This window comes from Scyliorhinus canicula, chromosome 8, assembly GCF_902713615.1.
Source record: "Scyliorhinus canicula chromosome 8, sScyCan1.1, whole genome shotgun sequence".
In the NCBI taxonomy this organism is placed as follows: Eukaryota; Metazoa; Chordata; class Chondrichthyes; order Carcharhiniformes; family Scyliorhinidae; genus Scyliorhinus; species Scyliorhinus canicula.
Window position 1 is genome coordinate 21319035 of NC_052153.1, and position 16013 is coordinate 21335047.

The 16013-nt window shown below is 44.7% G+C and overlaps 2 protein-coding genes across 2 annotated transcripts in view; one reads left to right on the forward strand and one right to left on the reverse strand.

Annotated features, from left to right (window-relative positions):
* The window catches only part of LOC119970152 (endoplasmic reticulum metallopeptidase 1), a 45779-nt gene extending 40603 nt beyond the window's left edge, over positions 1-5176 (reverse strand). The window contains exons 1-2 of the mRNA XM_038804249.1: positions 4795-5176; positions 574-872 (exon numbers count right to left, since the gene is read on the reverse strand). Of these exons, the coding sequence (XP_038660177.1) occupies positions 574-872; positions 4795-5075 (580 nt within the window). The 5' untranslated portion in view covers positions 5076-5176. The remainder of the gene's footprint in view (positions 1-573; positions 873-4794) is intronic.
* Positions 5177-5426: 250 nt separating this feature from the next.
* Positions 5427-16013, forward strand: part of mlana (melan-A) — a 36252-nt gene continuing 25665 nt past the window's right edge. The window contains exon 1 of the mRNA XM_038804252.1: positions 5427-5575. The gene's annotated coding sequence lies outside the window, so the exon portion shown is untranslated. The remainder of the gene's footprint in view (positions 5576-16013) is intronic.

Here is a 16013-nt window from a genome sequence, read left to right on the forward strand (position 1 = left end):
GCTACACTCAAATCTTCTGGCACACTACAACTGTAATCTGATGCTGCTTTCAAGATAAGGAAGCTTGTGGATTTAGTAATGCCAGCATGGGGAGGCAGTCCCATGTGCTTGGCTTTAATATAGAGCCAGCATGATTCCAGAGAACAACAATGTTACAGGGTTATGGAGACAGTTGGGGGGCGATGGGATTGACCAAGTTGAATAAAGAACTGCGTGCAAACAGAAGTAAAGACACTTTGGTCCTTAAATACCCCTAAAAGAACAAGATGAGATTTTGCTCCTTTAATTCATACAACCTTACGTTTTAAATTAAAGGCAATTTGAGTATTGCAACATCATTTGAAAAAACTTTATTTGTTTAGCGATAGCCTAGCAGTCCTGGCCTTCCACATTAGCTGGCAAACACAAAAACTTAGCCCACCTCATTTATCATTGACTCACATATTGTCTTGGGAAACTTAGGCCATAGTGTACACACCTAAAGCATCAGTTGCAACTGGATTGCCAAATATAGAAACACATTACAGATTACCTCAGGGTGAAGGGCAAGGATAAAAAGGAAGAACTTTTTACCTGGACTGTTGGCCACGGAATCAAAATGGCAGTTTGCAAGCATTGCATGCTTTGCTCCATTCTTTGGTTCTAGCTTCACGGCAACATTGGTAATATTATCATAGTAGCTATAGAAACCTCCCAGAAAATCAATGGTGAAAAAGCCAGTTGGTCTCTGGACATCCACTGTAATGCTATTTGTTACTGCATTTTCTTTGATTTTCTGGATCTGTTGTAGCAGGTAGTTCACAGTCAGGACTTCATTGGCAGGGCTCCCCACAGGCCTGGGCCCAAAGTCAGTAATGTGCTGGAGGTGCTTCCTAACAAGATAAACAAAGGTTTTGTCACCTTGTTAAATGCAACAGTTTTATTCTGACCATCTTTTGATTAGAATAGACATCAATGTTTAGCGTCTTTAACTGCAATCTTAAACTGCACATTTAAATTGAATTCCACCAACCTCAATATTTCTGCTTTCAGTTATTCCCATAATGTATGCCCAAAATGAACGCAGACATCAGCACATTCTAATTTCAGAGTACCACTCTTTAATGCACTGGTTTGGATCTTACATTTTCCAAAATTATTCTGAGCAAGGCTCCAATTTATATTGCCACTTATACTGAATCATAAGCAGAAGTGTGAAGGAGATCTCACACATGTATATCCCACTAGTCTTAACTGAATATCAGCCCAAGGCTCAGATGAAAAAGGAAGGGTTCAAACCCACTGCATCATACAAGACATTCCCCCACCGTTGAACTGGTTTTCTTTGTTATTCTCAAGATCATTCACAATTCTTACCTCTTCGTAAATTTTTAATTGAGAACTGGTTAAAAAAAAACTAGAAAGCACTAACAAAAACCTCTTTCTCTTCTGAGAGGGAGTGAGTGGCTTACACTAGGATGTAGCTCAAAATGAAATGAAATGAAAATCGCTTATTGTCACAAGTAGGCTTCAAATGAAGTTACGGTGAAAAGCCCCTAGTCGCCACATTACGGCACCTGTTCGGGGAGGCTGGTACGAGAATTGAACCGTGCTGCTGGCCTGCCTTGGTCTGCTTTCAAAGTCAGCGATTTAGCCCTGTGCTAAACAGCCCCTTAAAAGATACTTTGCACACATGACCATTGCTCATTTTCGAGCTACTTTAAACTCTTAAAGCCATCATAGCCAAATCCAAGCACGTGTCCACACACATTCCATCAGTGATCACTGTAGTGGGAAACCTGCACACCATACAGGTTCAGTCAGTTTCTCAACCTGAACAGCAGCCAAGTAATGATGGAAAACTTGGAGTACCGACCACCAATCAATCACTCTTTCAGACCTGCTCTAGGTTGGTCGCAGTCTTCCAGTAGTAGCACAACAACAGCGACTGGGACTTTAATTTATTATCAAGAGAGTGCTTCACTGGTGAAAGTTAGTAACTTTTGGACTAGATGTTTGGGATGTCCTGTTGGCATAAAACCACTTTACAATTACCAGGTATTTTTATTTCTATTGCAGGGGATCACAAAAAGGATGAAATAAAAATCAACAGAGTGACACAAACTTGGGTACTGATTTTCACGGTCCCAATCAGGATTGTAATGGAGACACAGCGGGATTAAAATGTCAGCCAGTTCCTGGATCCAGAAGCCTTCCCTCCATTTGCAGCATCAGCGATTTTCACCGGCGCAGGAAAGGAGGCAGGTTGTGACCTCCCAGTTGCCTGCTGTTTAAAGTTGCCGGCACTATTTTAAAGATGGTCAGTTCAGATTCCCCCATAATGTTCTGGAGGGCAGAAATGCTGCAAACTGAGGTGTGTCTGTGGCAAGCATCGTCACAATAAGCAAGGCTTTGAGGGGGAGGGTCCTGTTTTCATTTCCCCAATGGGTTATTTGGCTTTTTTTCATTTTGACAGTTCTATAGATATTTGAAGAGATCTCAATTTGTGATCACAGGGCCAAAAATGAACACTTGGACAAATGTGTGGGGGCATTAAAATGATCTGCATTGCTTTATTTATTGTTTCAAGCAACCAATATTCTCATCCATGAAAACAGCCCTGGAAACCTGGCTGCCTCGGTCTCTGGGCTTATTTCCACCTCTGGCCTGCCTCCAGAGGCGGGCAGCCCGGGTCCAGCGCATGTCTACCTGCCCAGCACAAAAACTGGGCAGACTGGCTCCTCCAGGGTGGAGATAGGGATTGAGCAAATGCCCAACTCCCAATACCCATCTCACACACACACACAATTTACAGTGCAGAAGGAGGCCATTCGGCCCATCGAGTCTGCACCGGCTCTTGGAAAGAGCACCCTACTCAAGGTCAATACCTCCACCCTAGCCCCATAACCCAGTAACCCCACCCAACACTGACGGCAATTTTGGACACTAAGGGCAATTTATCATGGCCAATCCACCTAACCTGCACATATTTGGACTGTGGGAGGAAACCGGAGCACCCGGAGGAAACCCACACATACACGGGGAGGATGTGCAGACTCCGCATAGACAGTGACCCAAGCCGGAATCGAACCTGGGACCCTGGAGCTGTGAAGCATTTGTGCTATCCACAATGCTACCGTGCTGCCCACAACCACAAAGATCCTGGCATTGGTAAGATTTTGGTTCTGTGGAAGGATTATTTAGATCAGAATTGTTAACTCTTTCTTTCTCCCCAGATGTAGCCAGACCTGCTGAGTTTATCCATCATTTTCTGTTTCTATTTCAGATTTACAGCATCCAAAAGTATTTTGCTTTTATAAGAGTTTGTTTGATGGTTGAGCTTCAGATAGAAGGAAATATGGCGACCTTGCATCTTGGTGCAGGGCTCAAAATACAAAACATGAACCAATGGTAATAAAAGCCCTGGGTTGGGCTGGTAAATCTGATATAAACCGATTGACGCACTGCCAGAAATCAGCCCACCATTAATAAAGAACACACTACAAGCCAATGCAAACTAAACTTACTTACTAGCAATTGCAAACTACTATTTCGTCATTGCCTCACTGCGCAATTACTGCTGTTATCTTAGAACTCATCATAATTAAAGAAAATAGGTGTATTAGGCAGAAATAAAACTTCACATTAAAGCAGTTCGCATACTGTACATTCCTATTATTTGGTTCTATTCAACTGCAAACAAATGTCACATATTATAAATATTTAAACTAATACTTAGTAATATCATTTTTTTTTTCATCTATAAAAGAGACCCTTCCTCCATCGCATCTGCAGCAGCTATTCTAATCCCATTTTCCAGCACTTGGCTCATAGCTTTGTAGGCAATGGCATTAAGTGTTCATCTAAAAGCTTCTTAAATGTTGTGAGGGTTCCAGCCCCTACCACCCTGTCAGGCAGGAGGTTCCAGATTCCAACCACCCTCTGGGGTGAAAAACCTTTCCCTCAAATCCCACCCCCCCCCCCCCCTTACCTTAAACGCCACTTCCCCCCCACCTTAAACCTCACTCCCCCCCCCCCCCCCCCCCCACAAACCTATGCCTCTGGCTAGTGATCCCTCTCCGAAGGGGTAAAGTTCCTTCCCAGTCACGTGCCTAGTACTTTTGTAGGCCTCGACCAGGTTCTTCACCTTCTCTGCTCGAAGGAGATGAACCCCAGCTCTCTTCATAATAATAATCTTTTATTAGCGTCACAAGTAGGCTTACGTTAACAGTGCCATAAAGTTACTGTGAAAATCACCTCATCGCCACACTCTGGCGCCTGTCCGGGTACACTGAGGGAGAATTCAGAATGTCCAATCCACCTAACAAGGACGACTTTCGGGACTTGTGGGAGGAAACCCTCACAGACACGGGGAGAACGTGCAGTAACCGCACTTGACCCAAGCCAGGAATCAAACCCGAGACCCTGGAGCTGTGAAGCAACAGTGCTAACCACTATGCTACTGTGCCACCCCATAGAAATGTTTTCATAGCTGAAACGCTCCAGCCCGGGGAACATCCTGGTGGATCTCCTCTGCACCCTCTCTCTCTAGTGCAATCTCATCTTTGCTATGGTGCGGTACTCAGAACTGCACACAGTACTCTAGCTGTGGCCCAAGCAGTGTTTTTACACAGCTCCATCATAACCTCCCTGTAGTGGCACAGGCAGACTGGTCCAGCACTCAGCCACAGGGGAAGGAAGGGTCAATCAATGGGAGGGAGAGCAGCTGGTGGCTTCTCGACGCAAACACGGATCAGCAGTCAGATCCAGGCCGGGGATACCCTTCATCTGTTTATTATTGTTGTTATTTATTACCTTGCCGTTTTTGCGTCGAAACCGTCCCGCTCGTGACTGGGTCCCTCGGCCAGCAGCTGCTGCAGCGAGAGCCGGATCAGAGCCCAGAGCAGCAGCAGGTAGGCGGCCACCAGCAGCAAGGCGGCCGCTTCCGCCAGCGCTCCGGCGGCCCGTCCTCCTCCGCCGCCGCCGCCGAGGCCGCCCCGGCCTTTCCTGAGGGGCGACGGGGCGGCGGCCCGAGGCTCGGCCACCCGGCCGCCGCGGATCCGCACCGCCTGACTCTCCCCGGAGACCGCCGACATTGGAACGCCGGCCCTAGCAACCCGCTGGCTCGAGGCTGGGCTGCAGGCTGGCCTGGCCCCGCCCCCGGCTGCAGCATTCCTGGGGCTGGGGAGGGGAGCAACCCTTTCATCAGTGCACACCCACCTCCACTCAGATTGCAAACCACACCGTTCGTTTTTCCTTAACGCCCTGGGAATGAGGCAATGCAAAGGCATATATATATTGCAAACATCATGAAAGGGCGCCAAACTTTGAGCCGCAGGAGCCCTCAGTAAATTTGCTGGTGATATAATTTGAGGTGCTGGCGTTCTAAGATAGTGTCATTTGAGGGGCAGGAGTTCTAAGCAAACTTGTTGTCAACGTCATCTGAGGTGCAGGAGCTCTTACGATAATGTCGCCTGAGGTGAACAAGCTATAAGAAAATGTGGTGTCTGTCAATGTCATCTGAGGTGCAGGAGCCCCAAGAACCGTGTCAGCAATATCAACTGAGGTGCAGGAGCTCTAAATAATGGCATTTGAGGTGAAGGAGCTCTAAGGAAATATGTTGGTGATATTTGAGGGGCAGGATAAGAAAATATGTTGGCAATAACATTTCTAAATCTACTATTACATTGCTTTACCATGTATTAATCATTTGAATCCCCAAAGGTCAGAAAAATCATGTTTCTTGTGCAGGTAGGCATTTTGCATCATTCGTCTTTAGCATGGCTAGAATTTCATTATACAACAGTTTGAATATTTAATTCAAGCCCATTAAAAACATGAATTACTGAAAACTTTACTTACTTCGGACTGGGGGGGGGGGGGGGGTGGGGGTATACAGAGACACCACTGCTTTACTTGATTTATATTTACAATCTAGACCTGGGTGTGCAAGGCACAATTTCAAAATTTGACGGTAATGCAAGGCCTGGATGTTTGAACTGTGAGGAGGATAGTGGTAGACTTCAAGAGGATGTAGACAGGCTGGTGGAGTGGGCAGACAGGTGGCAGAATAAATTTAATGTAGGGATAGGATGAGGGGAGAATGGAGCATGGAAGGGGGAAGAGAAAGAATGTTGGATGGGAGAGGAATGAGACTGGGAGGAATAGCATATAAGGGAAGGATTTGGACGGAGGAGAGGAAGCATTGGAGGATTGCGGAAATGGAGAAGGGAGGAAGGGTGGGAGTTGAGGGAGAAATGGTCAGCGGTGAGGAAAGAGGGGGTTGGATTCTGACCCGCTGCCCCAGGTGACAGGAACGGGGATGATTACAGGGTGTAAATCCTGCAGGAGCCAGGGCTGAGGGATTGTCATCAAGCAAACACCCTTGGTGAATCCTCAGATAATAGACTTCCATCATTTGCTGAAAGAACAAAATGCAAGCAGACCAGTGCAAAGTATTGCCTCTCTTAGAGCTAACTTTCCATCTTAATAATACCAGAGCCAACAGCAAAAATAAAATACAATGCAAAATAGATACAGCAATTCTGAAACAGAAATGCTGTAAGTACTCTGCAGGTCTGTGCAGAGGGAAACAGTGGCTTCAGGTCCATGATCTTTCCTAAGTACAGTACTGGAAAATACTTAAGAGATGCAACGGTTAACGGCATATCAGTGCTGAGCTAAGTTAAGCTTTTACAAACATGCTTAATGGATACATCTCAGTATTAAACTGACCCAAAAAAATTCCAAGACTGGACTTGGGTGAACAGATCTCCAGAACTGCCTGATCTTGGCCATGTAGTCAGTCAGTCACACAACATTCTCTGAGTGATGGACATATGCAGTATATGGTACTCAAAGAACCCTTTAAATTCAAAAAGAACTACAGTACTGAAAGATTATCCCCACGAGTACTGTTTTCCTGTCTTAATAAAGGACTCAGAATCCATGGAACAAAGTGGTAAAACTTGTTCTTGTTTCAAAGCCATCCCCAAACAAACTTTTCTTGTTAATTACTCATTACTCTGATGGTGGTGATAAGAGGGAAATTTAAATAGTTCCATTGAACTGTTAATGTTCTTTCCATGATTAAACAATCCTGCAAGTTGTTTTAAAACAAAATGCTCCCAATTAAAGTTACACAGGAACTTCCTGAATTTGAAATACTGAAAAAAGAGGGGAGTGAGGTTCATTTCCTTTTGCCCTGCGACCCTACCCCAGTGAAACCTCTTCACCAATCAGGATACTCGCAAACACTTTTCAATGTTTTGAAACAGTGTAAAATTGCGGGGGGAAAGAGTGCACAAAAAATATATGAACACTGGTTTTAACATTAGATTAAGTAGCTGCATTGCCTCCTGCCACTCCAGGGGACATACAGATAGTCTTGTACTTGGCACCATAGTCTTTATGTATTTTGTGGTCATTAATGTTTCTTCAATTGCTTAAAACATGTAAATTACATTCAGGTCCCTGATATTTGCACTCTTGATACACATTTTGGATGGTTATATGGTGATATGCATCACCATATATACACAAGGGGTTAATGTAAATACACTACAACTAAGTAAACACTAGAGGGAGCAGCGGAGATGTCATGATATGCAAACATGCAGCTAATGAACACTTAGAATAGGACACAACCAATGAGCAGTCAAGACACCCAGAGGTGGCATTACCACAAGGTGGCATTACACAACCCATATAAAAGGACAGGGCACACATGCTCTGTCTCTTTCCACAGACCCACAACTAGAGAGTACATCAGGGTTGATCAGAAGCATCACACCCACCACGTGGCTTAGAACAGACTGGTCTAGTTAGACTGAGTTACTACAGTTAGATTAGCAGGAGAGTCAAACTCATTTAAGAACTGTGTTAATAGTTCAATAAACATATTGAACTCATTACAAAGTCTGGACCTTCCTTTGTCCAAGCATACATCAAGGAAGCAGCTTATGCTACACGAAGAAGCATAACACAACAGTTATACATTCTAATTGTTGTAGCTTTCCTCCCACTTGGATGTTGCTCAATGTGCTAACATCACTGCTGCACAAAAAAACATGCCGAGACATCAAAACAAGTGCAAAGTGATTTCTCAAAGCGTGACACACCGTGAGAGAAGACATGGTAGATGGTGCAGGAATTATTTTCAATACTGACACACATTTGATTTATATTAAGAAACTTTGTATTGATAATGACAATGACTTCAGAATTAGGTTTTGTTCCGTCCTTCATTACGATGTTTGTTCATGTGGTTTATCTGGTTTGGGACCCTTTATCATTTTTTCTCGGGCCACCCAAATGTAAATTGATGTTGTGAAGAGCGGGCAGTGCCTGCAATTTTTGCAGATTCCAACTTCTTGTTTTAATAGCCCGAGCAAAGTTAGAAGAATGACTCAGTGGATCACCAGTAAATAAATGGCCCAGAAGTCTGAAAAATAATTAACTACTGGGGATTTGTTATCTGTAGTTTTGTGGTATTTTAAAGGGTAGGTTTGCAGACCATAAAGGTACAAACAAACAAGAGCTTTATTGGAAAGGTGTTTGCTCTACAGGCTGTTAGGATCGACTGTCCGTTTGCCTGCTCAAACGGCCAGATGACATCATTAATGCGGCGAGTCATCGGGCTCTTAAAATGACCCTGTTCCAACTAGGAGAAAATATGAATACACAACGCTTTCCTCACCCTTTACATCAGAGGTTCCTTATGATACAATTACACCCTTTCCAATATGAACAATTAATAAACACAACAGTAAATCAGACGTTTTGGAGAATGTCAATTTCTGTGTGTATGTCAGCGTACCTCAGGCATCTGCTTTTTCGTGCTCATTGCAACCTCTAGTACTTTTGGCTTAGTTTGGACATTATCCCTAGTTGCTGGCCTCCGGTCAGCCCAACAAATAAATCATCAATTAAAGGCAGAGGAGTTTGTTCTGTACACAATACCGGATTGATAGTGACATACGCACCAAACCATCTTTCCTCATTCATGGGTAATATCAGCATGGCCCAATCTCTTACATTAACAGGTTTGCGGACCAGCCTCTATAATGTCTCAGCCCTAGGCCAGATGGAGTACAGCACTGACCTAGACTTTAAGCATCTTGCTTAGCATTTGTCATTAATCTTTAGCTTTACTGAGATCTCTTTCATGCTTCCCAGTTCTCCATTAAAGACAATGGCAGTTTTCTTTAAAACCATCGGTAGACCTGCTTCAGACACGAGATTCACCTCAGCCCAGTTTAGCTTGATTTTCTCCAGCCAGGTTCTCCCAATTAGGGCCGGGTAGTTACCTTTAATGGCATGTCCGGACAAGGTCTGTCCGTTTAGCTTCACAGTTGCATCGATACAGCTCCTCAACAGAACCACTATCCCAGTATAGGTATTTAATATTATCTTTCAGGGTTTTAAGATGATGTTGCTCTTGGTAAACAGTTTCTGGTTCCAATGAAGTTGCTGCTCCAGTGGCCACCTCCATTTTTACCGGTCGTCAGTCCAGTATAGGAGTGACCTCGTACTGATTTGTTGTGCCGGCAATGGCCGGCAAGTTCAATGACAGTTCATCATCTGACTGTGACTCGGGTTCTTTTTTGCACCCGTTTTGTGTCACATGGATCCTTTCCCCTCTATTCGGCTTTCCATTAGATACACTTCTTTCCTGCTTTTTATAGTTCTTGTTTGGAACTTGTTGCTTCTTTCCCCAACACGCATGTTTGATGTGCCCCCTTTGACCATAGTTCCAGCATTTTTCATCTTTGCACCAGCAGTCTGCTGCTGCGTGCCCAGTTTTTACGCATTGGTGGCAATTTCGAATCTGTATCTGCATATGGGTCTTAACCAATATTTTATGGATTCTAGTGCTCAAACCTACTTAGCTGCTAATTCCATAGACATCACAACTTTTAAAGCCTTCTTTAGGTTCAAGTTGCTTTCTGTTATCAGCCTTTTTTGGGTAGCTTTGCTTCTTAACCCACATACGAGTCTGTCTCTAATGGTGTCGTTCAAGCCATCTCCAAATTCACGTAGAATCATAGAATTTACAGTGCACCTAACCTTTTGGACTCTAGAGGACAATTTAGCATGGTTAATCCACCTAACTGCACATCTGTGGACTGTGGGAGAAAACCCGGAGGAAACCCACAAAGACACGTGGAGAAAGTGCAACCAAGACCAGAATTGAACCCGGGTCCCTGGAGCTGTGAGGAAGTAGTGCTTACCAATGTGCCGCCCCAGTCAGTATTCAGCTAATTTCTCCAAAGTAGCTACGAGCTCTGTGATGGATTCACCTTCTTACAGGTTACATTTATGGAACCTGAACCTCTTGATAATGACCAAAGGTTTAGGTGAGATGTGGCCCTGCAAAATCAACACAATCTTATCATAGGTTTTCGACGGGCAGCATGGTGGCGCAGTGGTTAGCACTGCTGCCTCACAGCGCCGAGGTTCAATCCCGGCTCTGGGTCACCGACTGTGTGGAGTTTGCATAGTTTCGCCCCCACAACCCAAAGATGTGTGGGGTAGGTGGATTGGCCACGCTAAATTGCCCCTTGGTTGGAAAAAATGAATTGGGTACTCAAAATTTTTTTTAAATCACAGGTTTTCGAGGTTTCACAGGAGGATGAATGTTTCCCCCTCAATTGTACTCAGGAATGTTGGGACTACAATATTTGCCACAATTTATTCGCTTGGACAAACTAATCAAATCTTTCGGTATTTGAGCTCCACCGCTCAATGTTCTCATCATAAGGTCCCACAGCACCAAATCTCCCTGAAATGGCACGATGTGCCATTTAGCATAACCTCACTTCTTTTTTCAAACAATGTACGCCTGAGCTCATCCTGTTTCCTTCTGAGTTTTGGACCACCCCAGCTCTAAACTATTTTTGCAAGGTCCTTGCTAGCCACAGTGCTCCCTGTACTGTTCCAGATCTTTCCAGGCAGAGCACGTGGCAAGCTTCTTTTCGATATTGTTTCCTCCAAAATCTAGGTTTAAATTTCAGTTCCTTCGATGTCTGCAACCGATATTAGGCACACCTCTGTCGACAGTGTTGGTGTAGCAAAGTTTTTAACTACTGTGGTGGGAAAAGGAAAACTCAGAAATAATTAGTCATGAATAAGAGCAAGTTTAGTTTATTTCTTAGCTCTGTAGAGGACACCCTCCTCTCTCTACAGGAGAGAGAGGGAAGCGCGCCGAGCGCCTCAACCTTCAGTCTTTGTTCATTCAAAAGATACAAGTAAATCTCCATTCCATATAAGGAGTTGTTTTTCTCCTAACTTTACTTTCTCGACCTTCAGACAGCTGGGATATCAGTTTTTCTCTCTCTCTCTCTAACCTTGCACACACACACACACGCCTGCAGCTTTGGTTAATCACACTATTAAGCAGTTATTCAATATTAAGTATTAAAATTGTCCATTACACTACTTAATATTTTTTGGGTGTCCGTACACAGATCAATGATTTTTCTGTATTTTTTACTTCTCTGGGAGACTGGCAGCCTATTTTGACCTCCTCGTCGCCAGTTTTCTTTGTGGTATTTTTAAAGTGTAGGCTTGCAGACCACAAAAATACAAACAAAAGCTTTATTGGAAAGGTGTTTACTCTACAAGCTGCCAGGGTAGACTGCCCATTTGCCTGCGTGGACGGACAGTGACATCATCAATATGTCACCTGATTGGACTTTAAAAGTGACCTTGTTCCAATTGGGAACAAACATGAATACACAACAAGTTTAAATGTGTTTAAAAGGACAAGCTAATTTTAAAAGTCTTCCACTTCAAGTCTTTACTGTGCACTCTTACATAACAAAATAAACAATTCCATCTTTAAAAAGATTACTTCAATACTTTTAACCACATTTAGTTTATCTGTGATTTGTCCATTGTGAAGTTGACATTTACGGAACCAAGTAATGATTACTGCTCCCCCTCCATCCCAACCCCCTGCAACATCTTCCCCCCACCAAACTCCCCAGCAGCATAGCAGCAACAAGTGATTGACCTATCTGACCAGATTTTTAAGGCCAGAAGCTCTGGCTGCTCACTGTGGATGATGATAACTCCAGTTAAAACACCAAGGCCAGGCATCACGGTGGCGCAGTGGGTTGGCCCTGCAGCCTCACGTCACCGAGGTCCCAAGATCGATCCCGGCTCTGGGTCACTGTCTGTGTGGAGTTTGCACATTCTCCCCGTGTCTGCGTGGGTTTCACTCCCACAACCCAAAGGTGTGCAGGCTAGGTGGATTGGCCACGCTAAATTGCCCCTTAATTGGAAAAAATTAATTGGGTACTCTAAATTTAAAAAACAAACACCAAGCCCAGGCCCAGTGTTTGGAACAGTCTACATCCCCCCTCCCCTCCCCCCCCCCCCCCCCCACCCCTCTCCTGAGCCCTGGTTGGTGGTGATCTAGTGCACTCTGGCAACACTACACCCTGATAATATATATATATATACATTATTATATATTATTTATACATTTTTATTTATATATGCACAACTTAATATGTTTAAAATATTTATATGTGCTCTGCCTGATTATAAATATTTAAATATGGACAGCCTAATATATATATATATATATATACATAACATTTATAAATACACCACTTAAGAGTGTGGGAATCACAAGATCACAAGAAATAGAAATTAGCCATTCAGCTCATGGAGCCTGCTCCCCCAGAAGGAAAAACTTGGAAAATCACTGATACTGGCACGGCCACAATGGGCAGAATGGCCTCCTTTGTTCACTGCAACCATTCTCTGATTCTATTCAACGATTAAGCAATGGCCCCTTTATTTTTAGAAAAAAAAAACAGAACTTACTTCCCAGGATCATGTGTAAGTTTGCAACAAACTGGATGCCAAGTTAAATTTGTGGTTTCAGTTGCCTCATGCATGTATCCAAGTCAGGACCTGCTGCAATGCTGCATTATTTTGGGGGGTGGGAAGGGTGAATTTGCAACATGTTGTCATGTGCTCTCTTGAAACTGAGACTCCATCTACCCTCTGAGGTTGCTGTAAAAGATCCCACAGCACTACTTTCAAAGAAGTGCAAGGATGTAATCCCTGTTTTCTGGGAGAATACCAGTTCCTCAATCAACATCATAAAACACAGATTATCTGGCGCTTATAACAGTGGGGTCTATGGGAGTTTGCTGCGCGCAAATTGGCTGTCATGTTTCCGACATTACAACAGTGACTACAATTCAAAAATACTCCATTGGCTAGAGACGCTTATTTTATGTTCCATGACTAAAGTCCCTTCTAATTTGTCTATTTCAAAGCTGAAGGGTCCAAGGATTTGTTTTAGCCTATCCTCAAAACCCAGTCCTCAGCTATTAGGGACCAAGTTCATATGGCTCAGAACGCTGGCACCATGATGATCACACCTGAACACAGTGGTTGAAGTGCAACCTGACCAGAGTCTTATGTAACTTCAACATGAAGGCCTCAGACTTAAATTATGTTGAATTGGCAATATGGCTGAGCACGCTGTTGGCTGCTCTGTCGGGCATGGTCAGTGCTGAGAAAAGTCTGAGATCTCTGTCCTCCTCACCATGAATTGGACAGTACAATACATCCAGCAGAGGGCAGCAGAGCAGAGCTACTGGTCAGCTGTTCTGGGGAAATTTGCATACGTGCAATGCGGTCAGCCTAATTTGAACGTGGTTTGTGGAGGGGCTGTTGTCAAGTGACAGTTAAACCCGAAACACTTCGTCAGTGTTTCCCACCCTACATCCTCCTCTAACCAAAAAAAAACCATGGTTGTTGGGAAGCGGGAGCAGGGGCTTGTCGTGAAGGTGAGTGAGTGCCTTTAAATTTGCTTACCTTTCAGCGGGAGCAGGGTTTGAGGGAATGTAAGGTAAGCTCTTCCTTTCTTTTTCTTTTATGTTTCTTGGGTTTTTTTTAAATCTAGAGGTGATGTCAGGGAAGGCAGTACAATGCTCCTCCTGCAGAATGTTTGAGGTGAGGGACGCCGTCAGTGACCCTGCTGATTTCATCTGTGGGAAGTGCACTCAACTCCAGCTCCTCAAAAACCGTGTTAGGGACCTGCAGCTTGAGCTGGATGAACTTCGGATCATTCGGGAGGCAGAGAGGGTCATAGATAGGAGCTTCAGGGAAGTAGTTACACCAAAGACTGGAGATAGATGGGTAACTGTAAGAGGGACTGGGAAGAAGCAGTCAGTGCAGGGACCCCCTGCGGTCGTTCCCCTGAGTAACAAGTATACCGTTTTGGATACTTGTGGGGGGGGGGGGACTTACCAGGGGTAAGCCATGGGGTACGGGCCTCTGGCACGGAGTCTGTCCCTGTTGCTCAGAAGGGAAGGGGGGAAAGGAGTAGAACATTAGTAATTGGATCCTCAATAGTCAGGGACACAGATAGGAGATTTTGTGGGAGCGAGAGAGACTCACGTTTGGTATGTTGCCTCCCAGGTGCAAGGGTACGTGATGTCTTGGATCGTGTTTTCCGGGTCCTAAAGGGGGAGGGGGAGCAGTCCCAAGTCGTAGTCCTAATTGGCACTAACGACATAGGTAGGAAAGGGGACAAGGATGTCAGGCAGGCCTTTAGGGAGCTAGGATGGAAGCTCAGAGCGAGAACAAACAGAGTTGTTATCTCTGGGTTGTTGCCCATGCCACGTGATAGTGAGACGAGGAATAGGGAGAGAGAGCAATTAAACACGTGGCTACAGGGATGGTGCAGGCGGGAGGGATTCAGATTTCTGGATAACTGGGGCTCTTTCTGGGGAAGGTGGGACCTCTATAGACAGGATGGTCTACATCTGAACCTGAGGGGCACCAATATCCTGGGGGGGAGATTTGTTAGTGCTCTTTAGGGGGGTTTAAACTAATTCAGCAGGGGCATGGGAACCTGGATTGTAGTTTTGGGGTACGGGAGATTGAGAGTATAGAGGTCAGGAGCACAGATTTGACTTCGCAGGAGGGTGCCAGTGTTCAGGTAGGTGGTTTGAAGTGTGTCTACTTCAATGCCAGGAGTATACGAAATAAGGTAGGGGAACTGGCAGCATGGGTTGGTACCTGGGACTTCGATGTTGTGGCCATTTCAGAGACATGGATAGAGCAGGGACAGGAATGGTTGTTGCAGGTTCCGGGGTTTAGGTGTTTTAGTAAGCTCAGAGAAGGGGGCAAAAGAGGGGGAGGTGTGGCGCTGCTAGTCAAGGACAGTATTACGGTGGCGGAAAGGATGCTAGATGGGGACTCTTCTTCCGAGGTAGTATGGGCTGAGGTTAGAAACAGGAAAGGAGAGGTCACCCTGTTGGGAGTTTTCTATAGGCCACCTAATAGTTCTAGGGATGTAGAGGAAAGGATGGCGAAGATGATTCTGGAAAAGAGCGAAAGTAACAGGGTAGTTGTTATGGGAGACTTTAACTTTCCAAATATTGACTGGAAAAGATATAGTTCGAGTACATTAGATGGGTCGTTCTTTGTACAATGTGTGCAGGAGGGTTTCCTGACACAATATGTTGACAGGCCAACAAGAGGCGAGGCCACATTGGATTTGGTTTTGGGTAATGAACCAGGCCAGGTGTTAGATCTGGAGGTAGGTGAGCACTTTGGAGACAGTGACCACAATTCGATGACCTTTACGTTAGTGATGGAAAGGGATAAGTATACCCCGCAGGGCAAGAGTTATAGCTGGGGGAAGGGCAATTATGATGCCATTAGACATGACTTAGGATGTGTAGGTTGGAGAAGTAGGCTGCAAGGGTTGGGCACACTGGATATGTGGAGCTTGTTCAAGGAACAGCTATTGCGTGTTCTTGATAAGTACGTACCAGTCAGGCAGGGAGGAAGGGGTAGAGCGAGGGAACCGTGGTTTACCAAAGAAGTGGAATCTCTTGTTAAGAGGAAGAAGGAGGCCTATGTGAAGATGAGGTGTGAAGTTTCAGTTGGGGCGCTTGATGGTTACAAGGAAGCGAGGAAGGATCTAAAGAGAAAGCTAAGACGAGCAAGGAGGGGACATGAAAAGTCTTTGGCAGGTAGGATCAAGGAAAACCCAA